This window comes from Chelonia mydas, chromosome 25, assembly GCF_015237465.2.
Source record: "Chelonia mydas isolate rCheMyd1 chromosome 25, rCheMyd1.pri.v2, whole genome shotgun sequence".
NCBI classification, from domain to species: Eukaryota; Metazoa; Chordata; order Testudines; family Cheloniidae; genus Chelonia; species Chelonia mydas.
This window is the reverse complement of record NC_057858.1, coordinates 7155320-7176216: the sequence shown is the minus strand read 5'-3', so window position 1 is coordinate 7176216 and position 20897 is coordinate 7155320. Positions and strand designations below refer to the sequence as shown.

At 49.1% G+C, this 20897-nt stretch overlaps 1 protein-coding gene across 1 annotated transcript; it reads left to right on the top strand.

The window, feature by feature from the left end:
* Positions 1-14089: 14089 nt before the first annotated feature.
* Positions 14090-17329, top strand: PRR22 (proline rich 22). The gene is made up of 3 exons (XM_007062232.4): positions 14090-14260; positions 14498-14560; positions 16155-17329. Exons 1-3 carry the CDS (start codon positions 14134-14136, stop codon positions 17327-17329), a joined length of 1365 nt encoding a protein of 454 aa, XP_007062294.3. The 5' UTR covers positions 14090-14133.
* The last annotated feature ends 3568 nt before the right edge of the window (positions 17330-20897 follow it).

Here is a 20897-nt window from a genome sequence, read left to right as displayed (position 1 = left end):
ATTTGGACCAGAGAATTTACATTTAAGAATGCCAGTCTTCACTGCAGAGATGGGAATACCTAAAATTAACCTGTTATGATGGCTACTGTCTGAACAAGCTTTGGATTTTAATGATGTTCCTGTGCCCTGTTAAGATAAAAAAGTTGGATTTTCAAAAGCATTTAGGCTCCTAAGTCACTTAAGTCCTATTAACTTTCAAGGCCTGGACTCCTAAGTGCTTTTGAAAAACCCCACCAAGACTCAACACCATAAAACAGTTGCACAATACCTTGACTAGCTCCACACCTGTTGGTCACTTCTTACCTTGAGTAAGTCTGAATTAGACTGTGGACCCGATTTTTCCATTATCTTTCACGTGTCATGGGCTACACTGTGCCAAATTAGTAAAAATGCTCCAAACTCAGACTGGACTTTCCCCCCCACTCGCTTTGCGTAGACAAACACCACATGCAAGCAAGTAGAGAATCAGGCCCACAGTATTCACATGCAGATGTTAAGCAGTGGTGAGCATTTTCCAGAGGCTGAACACTTGCAGTTCCCAGTGACTTAAATTGGAGTTGGGGGTATTTAACACCTTTGAAATTATGGCCCTGTGTTCACCTGTAGAGTTGTCTAAATAAACTTTTCCTGTTCTCTAGGGTCTTCCAGCTGCTTATGAGCTGGCATATTTCCATATCCTTTTCAGGCAAGGAAATGAAATGTAAATCATTGTCCATGGTGACCAGATTGTAGTTTTTCATGGGAGGGGGAAACACACAATACTCTTCAAACGTTTCACAGTCACATCATAAATCTTTCATAAAAGCAGCTCAGGCAAGAAAAGGTGATGAGGCAGCATGAAAAGTTGATGACATGAATCAATGGTGAGAGATTTAATAGGGGGGTTTCCCTTTTTAAATAATTTCCTAGTGTTTAATATTAAAGTCAATTTCTCAACTGCCTCGAAGGCAATGAGTTCATAAAAACGCTGCTGAAACTGCACCAGTATAATACAGCAAAGCAACGTTGTGGCTTGTACATCAGGGGAGAGAAGGTATGGCAGACCCAGCTTTGCACTGTTCGGTTAATATGCAGCCAGCTTGGATAGGTCACAGCTCCATGAATGGATCTACAAGGGCTCTTAGAGATGTTGGTTTTTACACAGGGGGCTCCTAGGTTGAGCCTTGTGTAGGTATTTTCTGCTGACTGGGCCCTTGAGCTTTTAACCATGAAATGCCTTGGTAAGTGGATAAGGGTACCTCGGCCTATGGAGGAGAGCTTTTTGTCTGAGAAATCAGGAGAAAAAACGCGCAATGGTAAACACAAAAGTGGAAGTCTCTTCAGATGCAGATATACACTTGTCAATGTAAGTCTACAGGTTAGGTGCTTTAACTTCCATTGAAATCAATAGGAGCAAGGTGCCTAACACAGTTAGGTGCTTTTAAAAATCCCAGTACATATCTTTCTGCACCTTTAGGTGCCTGAATACCTTTTAAAATCTGCCTTAAGTCCCTTTAAATACAACTCCAACAGCAGGTGACCATGCACAGGGATGATCAACTTAAAAGGCTCTGACCTTTGCAAGACTCTGCCGCTCCCCAAAGCGCATGGGCTCTGGTTGGGCTGCTTGCACCTTTCTGGTCTACAGAAGCCAATGCAGAATAAAGGGTTGTAGAAACGTACTGGCTGGCGCGACAAGACGAGGCCAAAGATTGCTATCCACAGAACTAATCCAGTCCTCCACCCTGACGGGACATGGAGCCAGTAATTGCTATCTAAGGCCACAAGGGGACACCAAATCATCTAGTCTGACCTCCTGTATATCTCAGGCCACCTCTGCCACCCAGCACCTGCACACTTAACCCAGTGACCGAAGTATGACAGCCCACAGGAGCTTAGACTTGTGCCACAGGCAGAGAATAGGCAGGACCGAGATGCCTGAGGCGCCCTGCAATGGCAGGGAAATGAGCATTTATGGCTCAGAAGGAATGGTTCTCCTGAAAGGCATTTGATTCCCAGTAGATGCAGATGGAACAGCCGCATTCACCTTGGCTCATTTTCATGGGAGAGGGAGAGTCCAAACTCCCTCCTCTCACCCCAGCTCTCTGCTCCTTTGCTGTCCTACAATAAGGCATGTCCCAGACAGGAACTCGGGCTGGGTGGGACACAGATGTGGGATTTCTGTAGTAATATTTACAAGATGCAAACACAGTGATTGGGTTGTTAAGAGGCAGTGGACTGATCCTCAGCAGAACTGGGTTCAATTCTTGGTTCTGCCACAGTGCAAGACAAGTCACTTCCTCTTTGGGCCTTGGATTCCCATCTGCGATATGGGGATAATAATCCTTCCTTTCCCCCACCCTTTGCCTGTCTTTTCTCTCAGGTGTAAGCTCGTTGGGGCAGGGTCTCACTCTGTGCAATGCCCAGCCCATGGGGCCACAATATCAGTCAAGGCTTCTAGGCATTATTGTAATACTGTTCTGGGGATTATTTTACCAGGAAAAAAAGTGCAGCGGAAGGGAGTGAATGGGACTAAGGCTACCATTTTCCAAAGTGACCACTGCCTGTGGATGCCTCTGATTTTGGGTGCCCCAACTGGGGACCCCTTAAGGTGTGTGCAGTCAGGCACTCAAGATCAGTGGCCATTTGTGAAAGTACTTCTGTAAGAGCCTGACTGGCCCCCATCGTGAGTCACAGATCCAATCCCTTCTGAACGAGCTCACTTCCAGCACGACAAAAGCACCGAGCCTGCAAATCCTTACATGTGCAGACCCATTGTGTGCGAGTTCAAAGGATTCCATGGATGAGTAGGTGTTTCTTGAAGGGCTGATCCAGCAAACAATGAGATGATCCCACTTATCCCAGCGTCTGTTTCTCTGGGCCTGTCCAGAAGAGAAGGTTCTTTCTGACTCACTGCTGGCTACTAAGATATTTGTAGGCCTGCAAGAGCTTTCTCCTGCAGAACCAGCCTTCAGAGGGACCCCGCTTCTTTAGAGTCAGAAGTGGAATCAGTCTGCATTCCCTTCCCACGCTACCCTAACATGCCTTAGCTGTGGGGTAGAGGCTAGGAAAACTTGTTTTACCTACTAACCATTGTAGGTTCCAAACAAACTCAGAGTCACAAGGTTCACATTTCATTCAGGGGAGTCAGTGAGGAAGGGAGCAATGAAAATAGACACACATGGGGCTTGATGGTCTGTTGCCCTGCACCTTGTGTAAAAGGCTAGCAAATCAGCAGGGCAGTGTCTTATGCCAACTTTGCCCTGACAAAGGTACAGGGCAACGGGGAATCGGGCCCACAGTCTGTAGTATATACAGGGGCATCCGCTTGAACTAGTTTGGTCTGGAGACCTCTTCCATCCCTACAGACACCAAGTATCGCTCAAGAGGTTCACAGCTCCTGAAACAGTGTGAAGTTCACACAGATCTGGAGATCCTGGGGAAACCCTCAGCTCTGTTCCTTCCTTTAAAAAAACAAAAACAACTCTCATGCAAGCTGAGCTTTGCATCCAACCACAAGACCTTTTGTTCCCCTTCTTTCCAGGCATCATTACAGCCACTCCCCTACCATGCTCAGAGTACAGGAGAAATTGCTCCTCTCCTAGTTGGGCATCCTTTAACTTTGTCTGTCTCCTCCCTTAGGAGCACACTCCATCTGGTAGCAATTTGCTCTTCACATTGCATGTGTTTCCATTTGACACCTCCCTCGACCAGGTCTGTGAATCATTCAGGTGAATAGGAACCAGTAAGACATTTCAGCACCCCCTTGCATTTGAAATGGCTTACACTGCAAATTAGCTTTCCAGCCACGTAGAGGGAATCAGAGAGCTTCTTCAAGTTCAACAGTTGTATGTTGGCCCAACCTTAGCCAGTACTAGGGGATGCCTAGGTCTCTCTATATCATTGAGTCCATTGACACAGAAGGACTGTGTCAATGGCAGTCTGAAGTTATACAAATGTAAGGTATGTCCGAAGGGCCTTCTGAGAGCTTCCCTTCACTGGGCATCCTGAGGAGACGAAGGGGTTAATGCAGCTACTCAGCTGAGGAAAGGGACTGCTTTAGCATCTTCATTAGCAGCTTCTGTTCCACGGAAAAGCATATTTGCTGGCAGCTGAACTGCCCACACATGCAGCAGGGAACTGGATAGCTCCATCTTCAGGAGCCACGGACTCAGTCATGGCCCAGATGAGCGGTGACTGGAAGTCGTTACCACTTGATGGTCTACGTGAAATGCATTGCTGGATCTCAATCTGGCTCCCACTGGATTGGTGTTCCCGTCACTCGTGACATCGATTGGCTTCCTGGCTGGCAGGAAAGCAGCTTTGAAAGTTCCCAGCATAGACTCCTGAACAGAACCAGAAGCTAGAAAGTCGCCCAGGTGCACAGGAAGCAGGAAAGATGTGGGGGGAGAGAGCAGGACCTGAAGGGGTCAGGTAGATCCAGACTGCTGGGGGGATATACATTGGGTTGAAGATGTTATTTCGAAAAAGAAAAAGGTGGCAAAAAGAAACCTGTCTTGCCCTGATGCAGTATCTCCTGCAGCAGGAGAATGTGCTAACTGGCTGACTTTAAAAATAATGGACGAACTAATTCGAGTTTAGGATTGCAGTTCTCAAGTTTAGAATCAGGCTGAGGCACTGCAAGCATGTTGTGTCAGCGCATTACGTGAGGGCACATCTACATCGGCGTTACATCGTCACAGCTGCACCTCTGTAGCAGGTCTGGTGACGACGTGCCGTGCTGACAGGAGCGCGCTCACCCATTGGCATAATTACTGCCTCTCGGCAAGGAGCGGAAGGTACGTCGGCAGGGGAGCGTCTGCGCTGGAGTGGACAGCACAAAACTTTCATCACGTGGGAGGGGGCTTTTTCACACCCCTGAGCGGGGTAAGTCAGATTGACTTAAGCAGTAGTGTAGCCCTGCCCTAAGTGTATGCGGACAGGCATGCAGCACGGTCGAGTGGCTAGACCAGGGGAGTAAGCACAAGGATTTGTGGGTTCTGTGCCCAACTCTCACTAATTCACTGTCAGACTTGAACCACCAGCTGCCTAGGTTTCTCAATACCATAGGAATCACATTTACCTTCCTTGAGATCGATGGTGGAAACTCCACTGTAGCTTGTAGCTGGCAAAACATAGTCCATAAAGTTCTACCATGTGGCTTATGGGCACCATCACCCTTGCAGGGACAGTGGGCCTGCTACCTGACTGGCTTGGTTCTGATCTCACACTGGTCTGAACCCCACAGACTTCTCTGGAGTTATGTCTGTTTGCACTAGTGCAGACAGAACCAGGACCATAAGTAGATCCCAGCATGCAATGCAGCCAGTCCGCTTCAAGGTGGAAGGATCTTTGTACTGGAGGAGAGTTGATGTTCAGTGCAGCCCCTTAGGGTCTTAGCAAGTCACCAGTGCAGCCTTCGATGGGGTGAAATTTGTGCTCCCTCCCCTGGCATGACACACCTGTAGCATTGGGGATTGCAGAATGATAATTCTGACACAATGTCATGAAAATTCTTGTGCGTTCCTCGGGTCAATGGGAAAATTGTTTTCCCTTTGCCTCATTATCTCCATGTCACTGAGCGACGAGGTCCAGGAAACCTACCTGCAGAGGTGTGCCTGCTCTCGAGTTGTGAAATGTTGAGCCAGTTGGGAGAAGTTACACCATGAGAATTCACCTTCCTGAAGCAAGCCTGACAGCACGGAGGGATACATGGCGAGAACCGCTCTGAGCGGGAAGAATGGTTTGCACGTGTTCAGGTTAACAATACAATCACAAGGGTCCAGAGGGACAGAGAAACGATACAGGGAGGAAAAGATCCTATTAGAGACTTGGTGGTTGGTTGCATTAAAAATACTGTCACGGCTGAGACCATGTTATGGATACTTGGATAGACACTGGGTCCATGTATGTGGTGCAGCTAAATGAAGTCTATGGAGTGGAAGCAGCCAGCACCAACTGTGTGTCAAAATCCAGTTCCAGCAGAGTAGGGCAGGGGATGCTTAACAAGGGTTCTTCGAATCCCTACACCAGCAGGCCAACGGTTGGGGCAGCTAGGGTGCAGTCGTTTACACCAGTGCAAAGTGGGGTGCGAACTGCTACCACATCAGAATGGCAGCCTTTCACCACCACTTCGCACTGGTGTAACCTATAAGGCACAGGGCAATGGGTGTCTAGTCCTTCATGATCAACAATATGGTGCGAAAAGGGTCATTTAAAAAAATAATCCAGGTTATATTCTGGGACGGGGTGGCCAACCTGAGCCTGAGAAGGAGCCAGAATTTAACAATGGACATTGCCAAAGAGCCACAGTAATACATCTGCAGGCCCCTTCCCTGGGATGATTTGATTGGGGATTGGTCCTGCTTTGAGCAGGGGGTTGGACTAGATGACCTCCTGAGGTCCCTTCCAACCTTGATATTCTATGATTCCCCCCCAGCACCTCCCACCCACCTGGAGCCCCACCAATCAGCACCCCTCCCCGCACCTCCCGATCAGCTGTTTCGTGGCACGCAGGAGGCTCTGGGGGGAAGTGGGGAGGAGCAAGGGCACGGCAGGCTCAGGGGAGGGGGCGGGAAGGGGTGGAGTGGGGGCAGAGTCAAGGGTTGAGCAGGGAGCCCCCCCGGCACATTGGAAAGTTAGCGCCTGTAGCTCCAGCCCCGGAGTCGGTGCCTGTACGAGGAGCCGCAGATTAACGTCTGAAGAGCCGCATGGGGCTCCGGAGCCACCGGTTGGCCGCCCCTGTTTTAGGAGGCTTCACGGGAGGGTGTCAATACTGACAGCCAAGCACAGCACCCGGAGGCTGGACCAAATTCATGACCACTGTAGGGCTCCATTACGCCCTATACTGTGGCTACTGCATGTAACTGCCATCCTCCTACTCCCAAAAAGCACAGGCCTCTACCAGCTGAGCTGAAGGGGACTCTGCTAGCTCTTAGAGTAGGGAATGTGTGTGCGCGCACACACACACACCTTAAAGTGCTCTTGCAAATAATGCTAGTTCTCCTTCGGATCCTCACCCGATCAACCCTCCAGCAATATAAACAGCAGGATTTTAAACCCTTTCAACCCCCGTCTCCTTCCCTAAGACTGACGAAATTCAATTTCTCCAACACACCAGAAAGCTGGGACTTCAAACTTCCTGTGAAACTTGTAGATCGGATGACCAGACAGCAAGTGTGAAAAATTGGGACCAGGAGTGCAGGGGTAATAGGAGCCTATATAAGAAAAAGACTCAAAAAAAATCGGGACTGTCCATATAAAATCGGGCTCTCATCCAACTGGCCTAACTCAATGCAAGCCAATTGCTCCGAGTTATTCATAGGCACCAGAGCAGTAAAACCCTGATCTCCTCACATGGCACGTGTGCGTGAGGCAGTACTAAGCAACCGCTATTTGTTTAGACTCCTCAAATTGGATGGTTTTAAGAGGCCAGTGCCAAGAGCACATGTCTGAAACCCTTGGACTCAGCCAGGTTTAGTCATGACATTGCTGGAAGGGAGCAGACAAGACTCTTTACCATGGGGAAAACCAGTGATTTGGCTGGAGGCTGAAATGAGCCATCCTGGGGAGCAAGTGGTGAGGCTCAGAGGGACTCAAAAGGATCCTGTCTTCCGACAGTGGCCAATGCCAGGTGCTTCAGAGGGAATGAACAAAACAGCACAATCAAGTGATCCATCCTGTCATCCACTCTCAGCTTCTGGCAGTCAGAGGTTTAGGGATACCCACAGCATGGGGTTACGTCCCTGACCATCTTAGCTAATCGCCATTGATGGACCTATCCTCCATGAACGGATCTAATTCTTTTTTTAACCCAGTTATACTTTTGGCCTCCACAACATCCCCTGGCAATGAGTTCCACAGGTTGCCTGTGTGTTGTGTGAAGTAGTACTTTCTTTTGTTTTAAACCAGCTGCCTATTAATGTCTTTGGGTGATCACTAGTTCATGTGTTATGTGAAGGGGTAAACACCACTTCCCTATTCAGTTTCTCCACACCACTCATGATTCTATAGACCTCAATCATATCCCCCCTTAGTTGTCTCTTTTCCAGCCTTTAATCTCTCATCATATGGAAGCTGTTCCCTCTCCCTAATCATTTTTGTTGCCCTTCTCTGTACCTTTTCCAATTCTAATTGTAGTATCTGCTGGTAAACCTCCCCTCATCCTCCCCAAATTGGCCAAGAATCTCCCTGCTTTCTGGGCTTCACTTCAAACCACCCATATGGGTTAGGGATGCTTCTTGGCACAATGGACAGGTCCCCCAGCAGAACATGTCAAAAGGGCTCCCCTCTCTACCCAGACCTCCAGCTGCAGGAAGGGATCCTCCCTCTTAAGGGAGCTCAGAGCTTGCATGTCAGCAGGAAGAGGAGAAATTACAAAGGACCCACCGTGTCTGCAAGAGCAACACAAAATGCCTGAGCACAACCTGTCCCTTACAGAAGGGACATGTACAGTGGTGCTTTGCCACAGTGACTGCTTGTGGCTTTACTGTAATTTAATACGTTTCCCAAAAAGATGGGCTCCCTTTGCAGGAAAGCAAAACAAATTGTGCCCCCACCATGCAGGGTTAAAGGCCAGCCCAGAGTTTAGCTCCTCATAACATGATCCTTCCTATCTTTTCTTCCATGCTTCAATGAGTAGTGAAATAGTCAGTATTGTCATTTAAGGTATTATCATTGGCATCTAAGATAGCATCCATGGAAATGAATGGGGCAAGTCACACATCAGATGGTTTGTTTCAGGCTCTCTGCAAATTCAGGCAGATGTCGCTACCTTGGTTAAACTCAGATAATGTTTTAAAGGTTTTCTTCGCAACCATAACAGCTAGAAACTACCCTTTTTTAAGAGAGAAAACGAAAGCAAAGACTCTGAAGAACAATTTAGAGAGCTGTCCAAATTCCCCTGGCTAGTCCTTGATGCCCCTGAAGGGAGCACACCCCACGCTTTGGGAAACATGTTAGTAACAGGTACCCTGTAGGGCCATATTCTCCTCTCACCTACTCTGCTGATGACCCATCCATTCATTGTTCTCAGCATCACTGGCTGGAGAACATGGACCTGAGTGGCAATTCTGAACTACAGTATTGAGTACCAACAACTGCCTGGTGGACTACAATACACCACACTTGTTACCTCCCCCTGCAGTTGCAGCCAGATTGAGGCACTTGGTATGGAGCCCTGCCCACCCCTTAGAGACCTACCCCCTGCTTGGGATGTTGATTGCAAGGGTTGCCCACACAAGAGCCCTCTGGTGCGGCAATGGGTGGCCGACCACCAGCTGGTCAGGAGTGCTCCCTCCTCCCTGACTGAGGGACACCCCAGCTTGCTGCTGCCGCTCTCCTTTTGGTGGGCTGGGGACCTTCCTCCTGCCTGCCCTGCTGCGCTCGACCTTCATTCAGGCAGGGATCCCTATGGGATGGGGCGGTCCCATGCCCCACACTCTGGTATGGGTCCTTATAGGACTGGGGAGGCCTCGGTGCCCTGCACAAGCAGGGGGGCCCTGTGAAAGAGGTGGTAGGAACGCATCTCCCCCATCAGGGGGTTCCCAACAGAGAGGTCAGCCCATGGGGGCCTCTCCCCATACACAACCAGTACCACACAACCCCTGGGGTGGGGAGATCCAGGGGCCCCACAGGGCCCTCTGCTCCAGGCAGGTCTGGCTGTGCCTCCTCTTTCCACTCCAAGAGGCCTCCTGGTCCCGTCTGTCTGTGGAGCCAGAGCCCTGAGGCTACAGCATCCAGGAACCACCCCTCACAAGCTGCAGCAGTGGCCTGGGCTCCCATAGCCAGGTACTTCACCCAGCCGGGCCACAGGTAGGCCTGGCACCAAGCCCCAGGCCTGGCTCCCATCTTCCTAGTCAGCGCCCGCCATGCCCTCAGCCCTTTCCTCCAGGGAGGGACCCAGAGGGGGCTGGGGAAGAGCCCATGGCAGAGTCACAGGAGAAACCACCATCGTCTCAGCAGGAAGTACAGCAGCCTCTGAGCAAAGAGCCCAGGCCGGGTGGGAGGTGCAGGGCAGAGGGAAGTGGGGAGACCAGTGTGGGGGAGACTGCAGGGGAGTGAGGGCACCTTCTGCAAGAGGCCAGTAGCAGAGACTTTTGCTATGGGGGAGTGTCTCTCCCCCATCTGGGCTGCAGGCGGGGTTGCCGAACGTGTGAGTGCCACTCAAGATGCAGGCCACTTAGCAGTGCTCTGTGGGTTACCCTGCACTGCAGGCCGTGGACCAGAACTCAGGCCCTCCTGCTCCAAAAGTAAAGACCCTGCCGCACCAGCTACAGGAGGATCTACATTAGCAGCGGGGGGCCTCTGACACACAGCTGAGCAGTTCTCATCCTGTCCAGTAGAGGGCATGGGTAATCAAGGCCATCAAAGCACTTGGCAGATAATTAATGAAACCACCGCACCACCCTTGCGAGGAAGGTAAATCTAATCCCCCTCATTTAGCAGATGCAAACTCATGCACAGAGTGGCCATCTAACTATTAACAATGGGGGATGGTGGCTATTTTGGAATAGGGTGATTCTTCATGGGCTTCTCCACAACAGACCTTTTTTATTCAGCCTCTGCTAAAGGAGAAACTTTTATTTATGAAAAACAGGAACAAGTTGCCGTTAATCCTAAAAATTATTTTCAAAAGTCTACCTATTGCACAAGATTCACGTCTCTGCCAATTTTTGAAGGAACAGACAACAGAGCTGAGGTCATTTGGGACAAAAAAGTACCAAATTTCTAAAAGGACCCATTTAAAAAGTTATTTTTAACTCAAACTAATGAAGGGGTTTATTTGTAAATGCATTTGGTACTCAAAGTGCTGCAACTTTGAGGATACAGGATGTTTTTCCTACAAAGAATACGAATCTCTACTTTAAATGCAAAATTCAGCTCAGCTGTAACTACAGAGCCATGGCTGGCATCTCCCGAATAGTAGTCACCATGGGAGAGGATAATCTTGGTAGTCCAATGTGTTGTAAATATAGGATTTTCAGAGTGGGGTGACACTGTAGAGAAGATTAGACAATTTTGCAAAACAATTAGTTAAAGTCTTACTTCACCCGATTCCATGCCCCAGATCTCTCATTTCTGACGGGGTGGGGGGGGGGGGAAATTTGCAGAAAGAGTTGATTTGGAAACAAACAGGTGAAATCACTCATTTCACTTTTTGTTAGTTTCTTTTTTGCAGTGAAATGGAGGTCACTCAAAGGTTTCATTTTTGTTTTGAAATTTCACAAAAAACCCCCATGAAAAACTACAAATTTAGAATTAATCATGAAATGCAAAAAAGATCCATTTGTAGCACTTCCCCATCTCTGGGCCTCAATTTCTCCACCTGTAAAATGGGATAATGATTCTGACCCTCCTTTATAAAACACAGATCTTGATTTTTTTTTAAAAAAGCACAATAAAAGCCATGTAATATAACAATTAATACCAGCTGCCTGAGCTATAAAGCCAATGTGCATTCAAGGAATTTTAATTTTCCTCTTACATATTTAAAAACCACTTGTAAAGGCAGCAAATAGGAGCTGTAAATCTATCCTTAACACCCAAATTTGCACAATCCCTTGCAGTGCTTAAGGCGGTTAGCAAGATGAATTTATGTGAGGACAGTGCCATCCTCTGGCCCCAATTGTTTATTAAACTCTGCTGCTCAGTTCAAGCATAGGAGGAGAGCATCTGCCCTTTGGCTGACCAGACTGAATCTCACTCTTTAGGGCGTTTTAGTCGCTAAGCTCCTAGACTGGTGCCCATTTATGATCAGGTTTAGCTGATGGATACATTTATGTGGTCTGCAAACCTTGGGAAAAATTACTTGTGAGAATACATTTTTTTTATTTCTATCCCTCCAAGTTTTGAATTCCTGATTTTGCTAGAGGCCAACCTTCTTGCTAGGGAAGGATGGGCAGATTTGACTGACGCTCACCTCTCCCATTTCACGCCTTTGTTTATAGCTAATGTCACTCTCCGGATAGAGAGTTTGATTTTCCAAACCTCTTATCACAGTCCAAGATGTCCTTGGACTTGCCCCCCATTAGGTGCCAGAGAAATGAAACTCCAACCATTATTCTCTGAATATACCAGTGTCAGGCACTTTATCAAACTGTACACATCATCCCTGCTCATCGGGCTCTCTTCCTCCTCCCAGCCAACCAGCCGTATCAGACTTGTCCAATGTATCTAAAACTATTTTCCACTTAGAGCAGGGATTTGTTTCCTTTGCAGAGTCTGAAGAGTACAGGGTATGTTCTCTAAAATTACACCACTTACTTTGTAAGTACCGAGTGGATTTTCTGAGTTCATTAATTAGTCAGGTAAAATTAATATTAATTTTTTTTTAAAGTTGCACTTCGTCAGATCTTTGTCCCTGGTAATTTCCACTGCAGCATTTTCTAGCTGCACAAACAGAGAGGTGACTCTTAAGTAGAGCTGGTGCAATTGTGTAGTTGGTGGTTTTTTTAATTCTTTAGGATGAACGGTTGGTTTTTCTGCTGTTACTTTTCAGCAATGAAAGTTTCTCCTTACACAGAGGCTGGCACATAAAGTCTCCTTTAGAGAAACTCACCTTATTTTGTAATGGCCACCATCAGCCAATGCTCTCAGTGGAGGGAGACCTGAAGTTGCCCTCAGTTAAGATGATCGCTCGCTCCCATTGCGGTCAATGGGAGTGAAGCCAAGGTGCCCTCAGCGAAGACGACAAACCTCTATGCTGTCTGGGGGCAGGCTCTCTGATGCATCTAAGACTGGCTGGGTCAAGGAGGAGTACACATTGAAGAACATTTGCAGCAGAGTTCATAAGAGTGATTATCTGTGCAAAATACACAGGAAGCTGGAACTGCTGGTAGAAGGTCTTGTTGTGTGGTGTGTAAGACATCATAAAAACTCCCTAACGACATAAAGATAATAATATTAAATCCTCCTCCTATGCCAAAGTCTCCTCTCACCCTGGCCAGTCAGGCCACCATCTCCCAGCCTTGCAAGGATCCTCCGCTACCCTTCCCCTCCGCAGTCATTCAGTTCCATCCATAGAATAAGCAGAGCCCTTGTGAGGTCACAGGTCTATGGGATGTTGGAGTGAGCCAGGTCTCCAGAGGGCCTGGGATGTGGGGAAGCTCCCAGCTTAACACAGCAGAGCCACCTGCCTGCTGGACCTCAGGCAGAGCAACACTAAGCACTCGGAGGGGTGGGGGGGGGTGCGGATTCTCCATCCACTCCAACCAGGACAACTCCATGGACTGCAGTGGGGGCATCAGTGTAAGTGAACAGAGAATCAGACCCCTGGTATTCAGGGTCAGGGCCACTGATCTCACTGCCCACTTCGCCGAGTGGCCTCACCCAGGAAGGAAGCTCTTGCCTGCTGCCTTGGGCAAAGCAAAGGAGCTGAGATGGCAGCTACGGAGCATTCATTCAGAAGCGGCTTAAGCCCATTTTGGCCTCTGCTCCCTCCCAAGGGCAGGGGTGATCTACATGGGTTACTATCCCACCCCTGGAGATGAGCTCTCGGTGAGCATGGAGGATCGTTAGCACCCACCAACCCCTTTGGCGTCCTGCACTCCCAGGGAACGTGTGCACTTGGGGAAAGTTCCGTGGGAAGAATGCGAGCTTGTGCCAGATATCGCTGGGAGAGAAGCTAGAGAGTGCATGGGGGCGTGCACAGGCAGGTGAGCCGGAGCGAGAAGATGGGGCAGATAGTTACCTGATTAACTAGCTGAGGTGTTGAAGGATTAAACGAAGATGCAACACATTCGTTTTATGCTTAGTGGCAAGAGCTAGCGTTTTGCATGTGCCACACTAAAGCTGAGGCACCCGTTCTCATCTCATCACCATGCCCCATAGGCCACACTTTAGCCAACCCTTGTTGAAACATCTCATGGCAACACCACCCATTTTCCCCAGACAAGGCAATCCCAGGATCAAACTTTTACTGCCCGATTTTTTAAAAAAAGTTTCCTAATATAAAACTCAGATAGTCATTACCTTTGGAGTGACCTATCTCAGCACTTTTAGGGGACTTAGAACCTCTGTTGTTACCTGGAATTCTGTCCTGAGTAACCACCAAAACAGAACTTCTCAGCCATGGCAACACTGGAGCCAATTCTCCTAGATACATCCAAAGAGCAGTCGTGTAACCTGACTGTCCTTCAAACTGACACAGCAATTATGCAGCAACCAAAACTGTTCTACCAGCAACATGATGCCTATGTTCCCAGACCCTTAGATCAATCAGAGAGCCAGTCAAACCAGCCACTTCAAACATTTGTCCTTCCAGACAACCCTGTATCAGTAGGTAAGATAACTAATTCTCTGTTCTTCTGTCTATTCCTCTGTTACATTCTCCCCCTCAGATTCATCAGTCCTGGGTGTTCTCTTCAGGAAATATACTTCTGGGTTCTCTCCTTTTCATTCTCTTCCAATTTTCTTTAATCCTTTAAAGTTAATAATTTGACACCCTTTCAAAATATTCATCAAATAAAGTATCACTTCATAATGGGGACCTTGTGACTTTTCTGTGCTACTATTTCAGGACCATCCAACCTGTACCATCCCCCAAGTCAAGAGAAAGACATTTTCACAGTACCCCCTGCAGGTATGTTTAGGACACATAAATTTTAAAGACATAAGAATTAAGACTGGAATTTTCATAAGAGCTGGGCACTGTCCAGGGGTGCGCTACTCACCATTGGAGCACCTCCTTGTGGTCCCAGAGGAGGATTAGTTCTGCATATCTGATGTCTCTTCCTGCCAATTCTCTCTCAGGACTCAACTGCTCCCTCCTCATGGCTTGGTTCTCCCCTTCTGGGAGTGCAGGCCAATGGCTCTCTGTCCCAGGCAGTCTTCCAGTTCACTGCCTGGTAGGGGAACCCAGGCCCACCCTCTTCTCTGGGTTCCAGCCCAGGGACCCTACACTCAGCAGCTAAGGTCTGCACAGTCCCACACCTTGCTGCTGTTTCCCTGGACTACTTCTTATATTGCCTCTATCAGTCTATTTCTCTACCCTCCTCCAGGCATGTCCTTCTCTCCCTAGTCTCAGGGAAAATGATTGCAACCCTCCTCCCTATAGCCCCATGCTGCCTTCAGCTGTCTGACTTTATATAAGCCCTGGCTGTTCTGCTCAGGTGAGCTTCAGCTTTTAATTAGTCCTCATTGCTCCCTGGCTCCTCCTCCAGGTGCAGCCTAGGCAGTTAATTGGCTCATCTAGCCACCTTAACCCCTTCAGGGGCTGGTGTGGACATCCCATCACAGGCACCTGATGCCCTTTGCAGATCTCATCTGTAAAAGATAGCAAAGGGTGCTGGGCAGTCAGCTACCTGGTATCTGGAGAGAAGGTCTGCTTTCCCTTACGGTCTCCTGTTGGTTGCTCTTTCTTGTACACCCTCTCTGGCGTGTAAGCTCCCCTCATTTTGCACACGCACACACGCCATCTGAATGGTAAATCAGTGCAAGCTAAAGTGCAAGTGTAAAACTGTGGCTTAGTCAGCACTGAAAAGTTAGGTCGAGGTAGCTATATCAGTCAGAGGTGTGAAAAAGTACATCCCTAACGAACAGAGCTGTGCCAACCTAACCCCCCGTGGAGATGCAGCTACACCAATGGACAATGGAGGAACCCTACCATCATTCAGGGTGGGGGTGTTCCTACACCCATGGAAAAACCCCTTCCATCAGCGTAGGCTGTGTCTACACTACGGGGTTGGGCCGGCACAGATACAGCAACCTAGCTATGCCCATCTCATCTTCGTAGCCTAGACACCCCCTGTGATGTCAACGGCACCTGCATTGTGATCAGTTTACACCAAACATGTAACTTACACTGTTCACTGGGACCCAGAGATTCCATGGGAACTGCACCCTCTGACTCCAGACTGCATTTGCCCCAAATCCCAGATCAGTGCACGTTACGCTATGTTTCCGCTTGCACCGGTTTCAGACCAGATGTGTACCCTGTGTGTAACTTATTCTCCTACCTGGGCCACAGCAGAACTTGATCCTTTGTGCCAGACCCTTAGCTGGTGCACACACACAGCCCCATTGAAGTCAACGGAACTACACCACCAATTTACACCAGCTGAGGATCTGGCCTTTGGCAGGTCTTGGCCGGGGGTGAGTCACATGCTCCTGGAGGATTTATTTACTCATCCTCTCTGGGGGTCACCACAAATGATGTTTTTATCTCCGTTGCCCAGGTTTCCAGATGGCACCCTGTGGGTGCTTTTTCGATCCCCGGATATATCGCATAGAATGGGCAACCACCAATTTCGTGCAACCGTCCATTTATAAACTCACGGGTGGATCAAGTTCACCAAACGCTTACCTTCTGGACACCCACAGATACCTCAAAAGTCCTGTCCAGACAGTCCCCTACCCACCCTTCCACCCGATCCCAAGCAACCCCCAATACATCATGCCTTATTTCAATCAGGAGGGCCCTGCTAATGGGACAGAACAAGTTAATTTGGTCCCTCACCCACTCCATGACTCTCCATTTCTTGAGATGCCTCAGCCCCAGGAAGAAGGTCAGAACAATGACAGCAAACTGCCCCAGCTCCTCATATCGCTGCCTGGACTCAGCCAGAATGAGCAGGGCCTCCAGATAAGCTCCTACAGCCACCTTAAGGGTAAGCAAAGTCCCCACAACACAGAGTGTGAAGGGTTTGATGGTTTGCAGGTGGAGGGGGAAGAACTCAAAGAAAATCACATGAGCCAGAACCTCCTATTGAATACACAGATCCCAGACATTTGCATCGAAGATCAAAACCCTCTTTCTAGTCCCAGTGTTGCAAACGCGCAGGTGATGGTGAAGGCAGTGTCCTGTCCTCTGCAGGACAGCCTCGGAGCTGAAGACAGCACAGTGCTGGACATAGAGGAGCCCTTCGATCTGCCTGAGAAGGTTTTGTTGGAAGATGCGATGAAGCTGTTTGATTGCTCTCCAGCTAACTCGGACTCGGAGGTTTCCAGAGACAACCTGAGCCGCACCCTAGCGTCCAGCGAGAGCGAAAGCAAAGATTGCGGCTTCCCATGTGACGACTCGTCCAGCGACATACGGTCACTCAACCTGCCTGATGAGCTGCTGTCTTTTGACTATAGCGTGCCCGAGATCCTAAACACAGTGGCAAGCGTGGATTATTTCTATGACCTCAAAACTTTCAATGAGGACCCCAAGTGGGATTTGGAGCTGGTGCTGCAGCCTCCCCAAACCAGTGGGTCACTCCAGGGCCCCAGGCAAGAGCCTCAAGGAAAAAAGAAGTACAGCAATGCATCCACTAAGAAAGGAAAGCAGAAAGACAGCAAGAATAAACCTGCCTCTACACAGGGTAGCAGCACATTGGACAGGCAGGAGTGCCCGGTGACAGTCAACTGACTAGCACTTTCGGAGCAGCTGTGCGGAAGCAAAACTGGGCTGGAGCAGGGCTCGGTGGTTGCAGTTGGTGACTGGACCATCCCACTGTTATTCTATTAAAAGCGATCTATCCGGAACCCCAATCTGTGCCCGCATTTACGAGAAGGTGCTAAGTGTGTCTCACGCTGCAGTAGAGGGGAAGGAGATGAAAAAGGGCCAGGTGTCTGCAAGGGTCATTAAAACCCGCAGACCGAGTCCAACATCAGGCGTTCATCATTCCCAGATATTACAGTTGGTCAGTGAGTTACAGGTCTCTTAGACTATATATATATATATCTGTGCATGACTAATGCAGACTGTTTCCTTAACTGCCTTTCGGGGATGCATTCAGGGCTGGTTCCCAGAGGTGCAGAAAGTCCCTAGGGAAATTAATTGGTTTTCCTTCTTCGAAGAAAGCAGGTTTCAACAAAAACCGGCGTCAGTCAGTGCAAAGGGGGGGTTTATTCCAGTCGCGGGTGCCTTAAGCGCCTGCAAAGTGGGTGTGTCAAGTACAGTGCAGGATGGTGAGATTAGACACCCCCATTGGACAACCCCCTTGGACCATCCACGGTGCTGGGCTGTGGAAAAGGAGGCCCTCAGTGAAAGCACTGAAGCCCGCAGTCCTGCCCAGCCCGGAATGCATGGCAGGGGATTGCCGGCTGGGGGTTCTAACCCAAGCTGGTCATGGGAGTGTGGATCCAGCAAGCGGATCGTGGGGAGATGGCAACGGAGCACCAGGCACAGTAGCATGGTCTCAGAGTGCATGACGACTAGACTCGCTGTAACTATTACCGAGCTCCCTTCGAATGAAGTTTAGAGGAGCCGGGTAGAGACGGTGTAACCCCCACTTCCATCCCACTCTGCTCAGAGTGTATATTAGTTCTCAGCAGCTCCTCTATGCCCACCCCTAGGATCTCCTCCTCTGTGACTCCCCTTCACCCACGTGCTCCACAATTGGGATGCAACTGGTCACATCATGGGCCCTGGGCACACAACGAGGCCCCAGATCCTTGGTGCTGGGCCGGGCGGCAGCGTCTGGTGTGTGCAGTGGGGAGGGGATATCCCTTCTTCCCCTCTCGACGCAGCACAGAGGTAGTTGAGAAGATGGGGGCGAAGGGAAAAGGAGGAAGAGGAAGTAGCTGCAGCCGCTACTGCCTGGAGGCTGGGGGAGAGTCTGCAGGTGGCAGCTGGAGTTTGCCTCCTGCTTCTTACTAGCTGGTTCTGGGGTGCAACCGATCATGCATTTAAGGTGTGAACGCTGTGCTGGCCTGGTGCATAGATCACCCCACTGCAGAGCCTGGCCGGGGTGACTCAGCTTCTCTCTGCTGCAATGTTGGAGCCAGTGAGGATCATTGTCCTTGGTGACTTCGCTGTCCATGTAAACAATGACTCGTGGGGGTTAGTTCAGTATCTCAGGGCTGCCACCACAACCTAGGGGCGGACCCAGCTGTTTTCTGGCTCTGCATTTAGAGCAGGCCACAAGCTGGCAGTCACAGAGCAGGTGGAGGTTACATCCTGGCCATGGGCAGACTGTTCCTTCACTTGGTGAGAGCCTGTTTCATGGGCCATCCTCTGAGATTAAAGGAACCAGTCCACTTCCAGGGGGTTCACGGGCACCTTCCTCCGAAGCATCTGGAACTAGCCCCTGCTGGAGACAGGATAGTGGACTAGATGGACCACAGGTCTGACGTTCCCTCCTTCCTAGAGTACTGCTTCACGCAGACACCTTGTTACATCGCCATTCAGAAGCCAGTGCAGACTCCCGATTGGTTTCTAGGTGGGATTGATAGCGCCAGTTTTGATCCATAAAGCCCTGAACAGTTTGGGACCTTGCTACTCCTTACGTCTCCATGCTACGCCATCACAGTTGCAATTTGCAGGGGCCCAGAAGCCAGCAGCCCCCCAGCTTAAGCCGGTGGCAGGGGAGATCTTCCATCTAGGGAGCCTAGATACAGGTACTCACTCCTCCTTTGTTCCAAAACAGCCCAGAACAGATGAGCTCCAGACTCATCTTGTGCCCCAGCTTTTCTCCAGAGGGGCAAGTTAAGGGATAAGGGTTGGTTAGCTGGAGGAGCCAATTAAGCTGGGGCAGTTCAGTGAACTGGGTGATTTATATTTCAAAAGATGGGGTCAGTGGGCAAGTGTTTATGTGAAAATTATTTCTATAGCCATATGTACATTATACAGCTTTGCTTTACAAGCACCTAGGACCCTGGAGAGGTGCCTTATAATGCCAGATAAAACTGTATAATACAATAAAATCACTTGTGTTCAACCCTGTTCCCAACATTGCATTTCAGATGGCCTCTGCTTCTTTACCCCTCTCCGGCTCTCCTACAGCTGCCCCTTAAATAGGTACCTTTGTATGATATGCATCAGATACATAGAGTCCCATTACTGTCATGTTTGTAGTCGGGCTGCTCACAACCTGTGTTGAAAGTGGGAAGTTGTTTCCAAGTTGCAGGCTTTGAAACAGCTGCAGTTCTGGTCCCCCCCCCCCCCCAAACATACCTCTTTATAATTTACCAGGTTTTTGATAAACAAAAAAAAATCCAATAATTATTTCAATAGCAATTGCATGTGCGTCATGCACCCTGGCTTCTGCACTCATAGGGTGGGTTTGTAAACACAGTTGTGTGTGTTCCAGCCTAGGCTCCATTTTACTAATATTTCCTTTGCCTGTCTTCTTTGGACTGTAAGCTCCGTAGGGCGGGGACTGTCTCTCTCTGTGTTTGAGCAGCCCGGGGCCTCACTCTGCGTCAGGAGGTGACACTATCACTCAGAGATGCTAGAACTTGGGGTTGAGGGGGTGCAGCAGCACCCCCTGACTTGAAGTGGTTTCCATCATATAGAGGGTTTATAGTTTGGCTCTCAGCACCCCCACAATACACATTGTTCCAGTGCCCGTGATTTTTAAGTGAGGTAAAACTTGGGCTATGCCAGACAAAGGGGTACAGTAGGCTGGAAAGGTTGAGAACCACTGAGTTAATGGACTTTTCCTCTTCAGTTAAGTAGTCTGGAGGCTCACGCTCCAGACGACCTGGTTCGATCCCCACTGATGATCCCAGCCAGGGATGCCATTACATTAAGCACCCGCATTAGGACTCCATGGGGAAACCACATGGTTATTTGCACAGTTGTCCTTCGTGCATACGTTCTATCTACACTATGCTGTAGCACCAGAGGGTAGACACTTCCTTCTGCAATGGAAGAGGTTCTTCTACTGATGTAGGAAATCCACCCCCCCGAGTGGCAGGAGCTAGATTGACAGAAGAATTCTTCTGTGGGCCTGGCCGCACCTACACCCGGGGTACAGTACTCTGGGGTGTGAATTTGTTATACCACTGAGCAACGTAGCTCAGGCAAGTTAAGTTTTAAGTGTTGACTAGCCCATAGAAAGCACTTTGTAAAACGATGCAGAATCCTTGATTGCAAAACTAGTGATTTCAACCTTACTAGAGCCCTGGAAGGTAGATAATTAAGTACTTATCCGTCCCCATCAAGGAGCCTAACCCCCCATACATCCCTCCCCCCATCTTTTTTTCCTTTG

What these genes read in the sequence shown, in the direction of transcription:
- PRR22 (XM_007062232.4), top strand. Translation starts at nt 14,134, where the DNA reads ATGCAGCAACCAAAACTGTTCTACCAGCAACATGATGCCTATGTTCCC. An exon ending in AGACAACCCTGTATCAGTAG is followed by an intron (nt 14,261 to 14,497) that starts GTAAGATAACTA and finishes CTACTATTTCAG; the next exon opens with GACCATCCAACCTGTACCAT. An exon ending in TTTCACAGTACCCCCTGCAG is followed by an intron (nt 14,561 to 16,154) that starts GTATGTTTAGGA and finishes TCCGTTGCCCAG; the next exon opens with GTTTCCAGATGGCACCCTGT.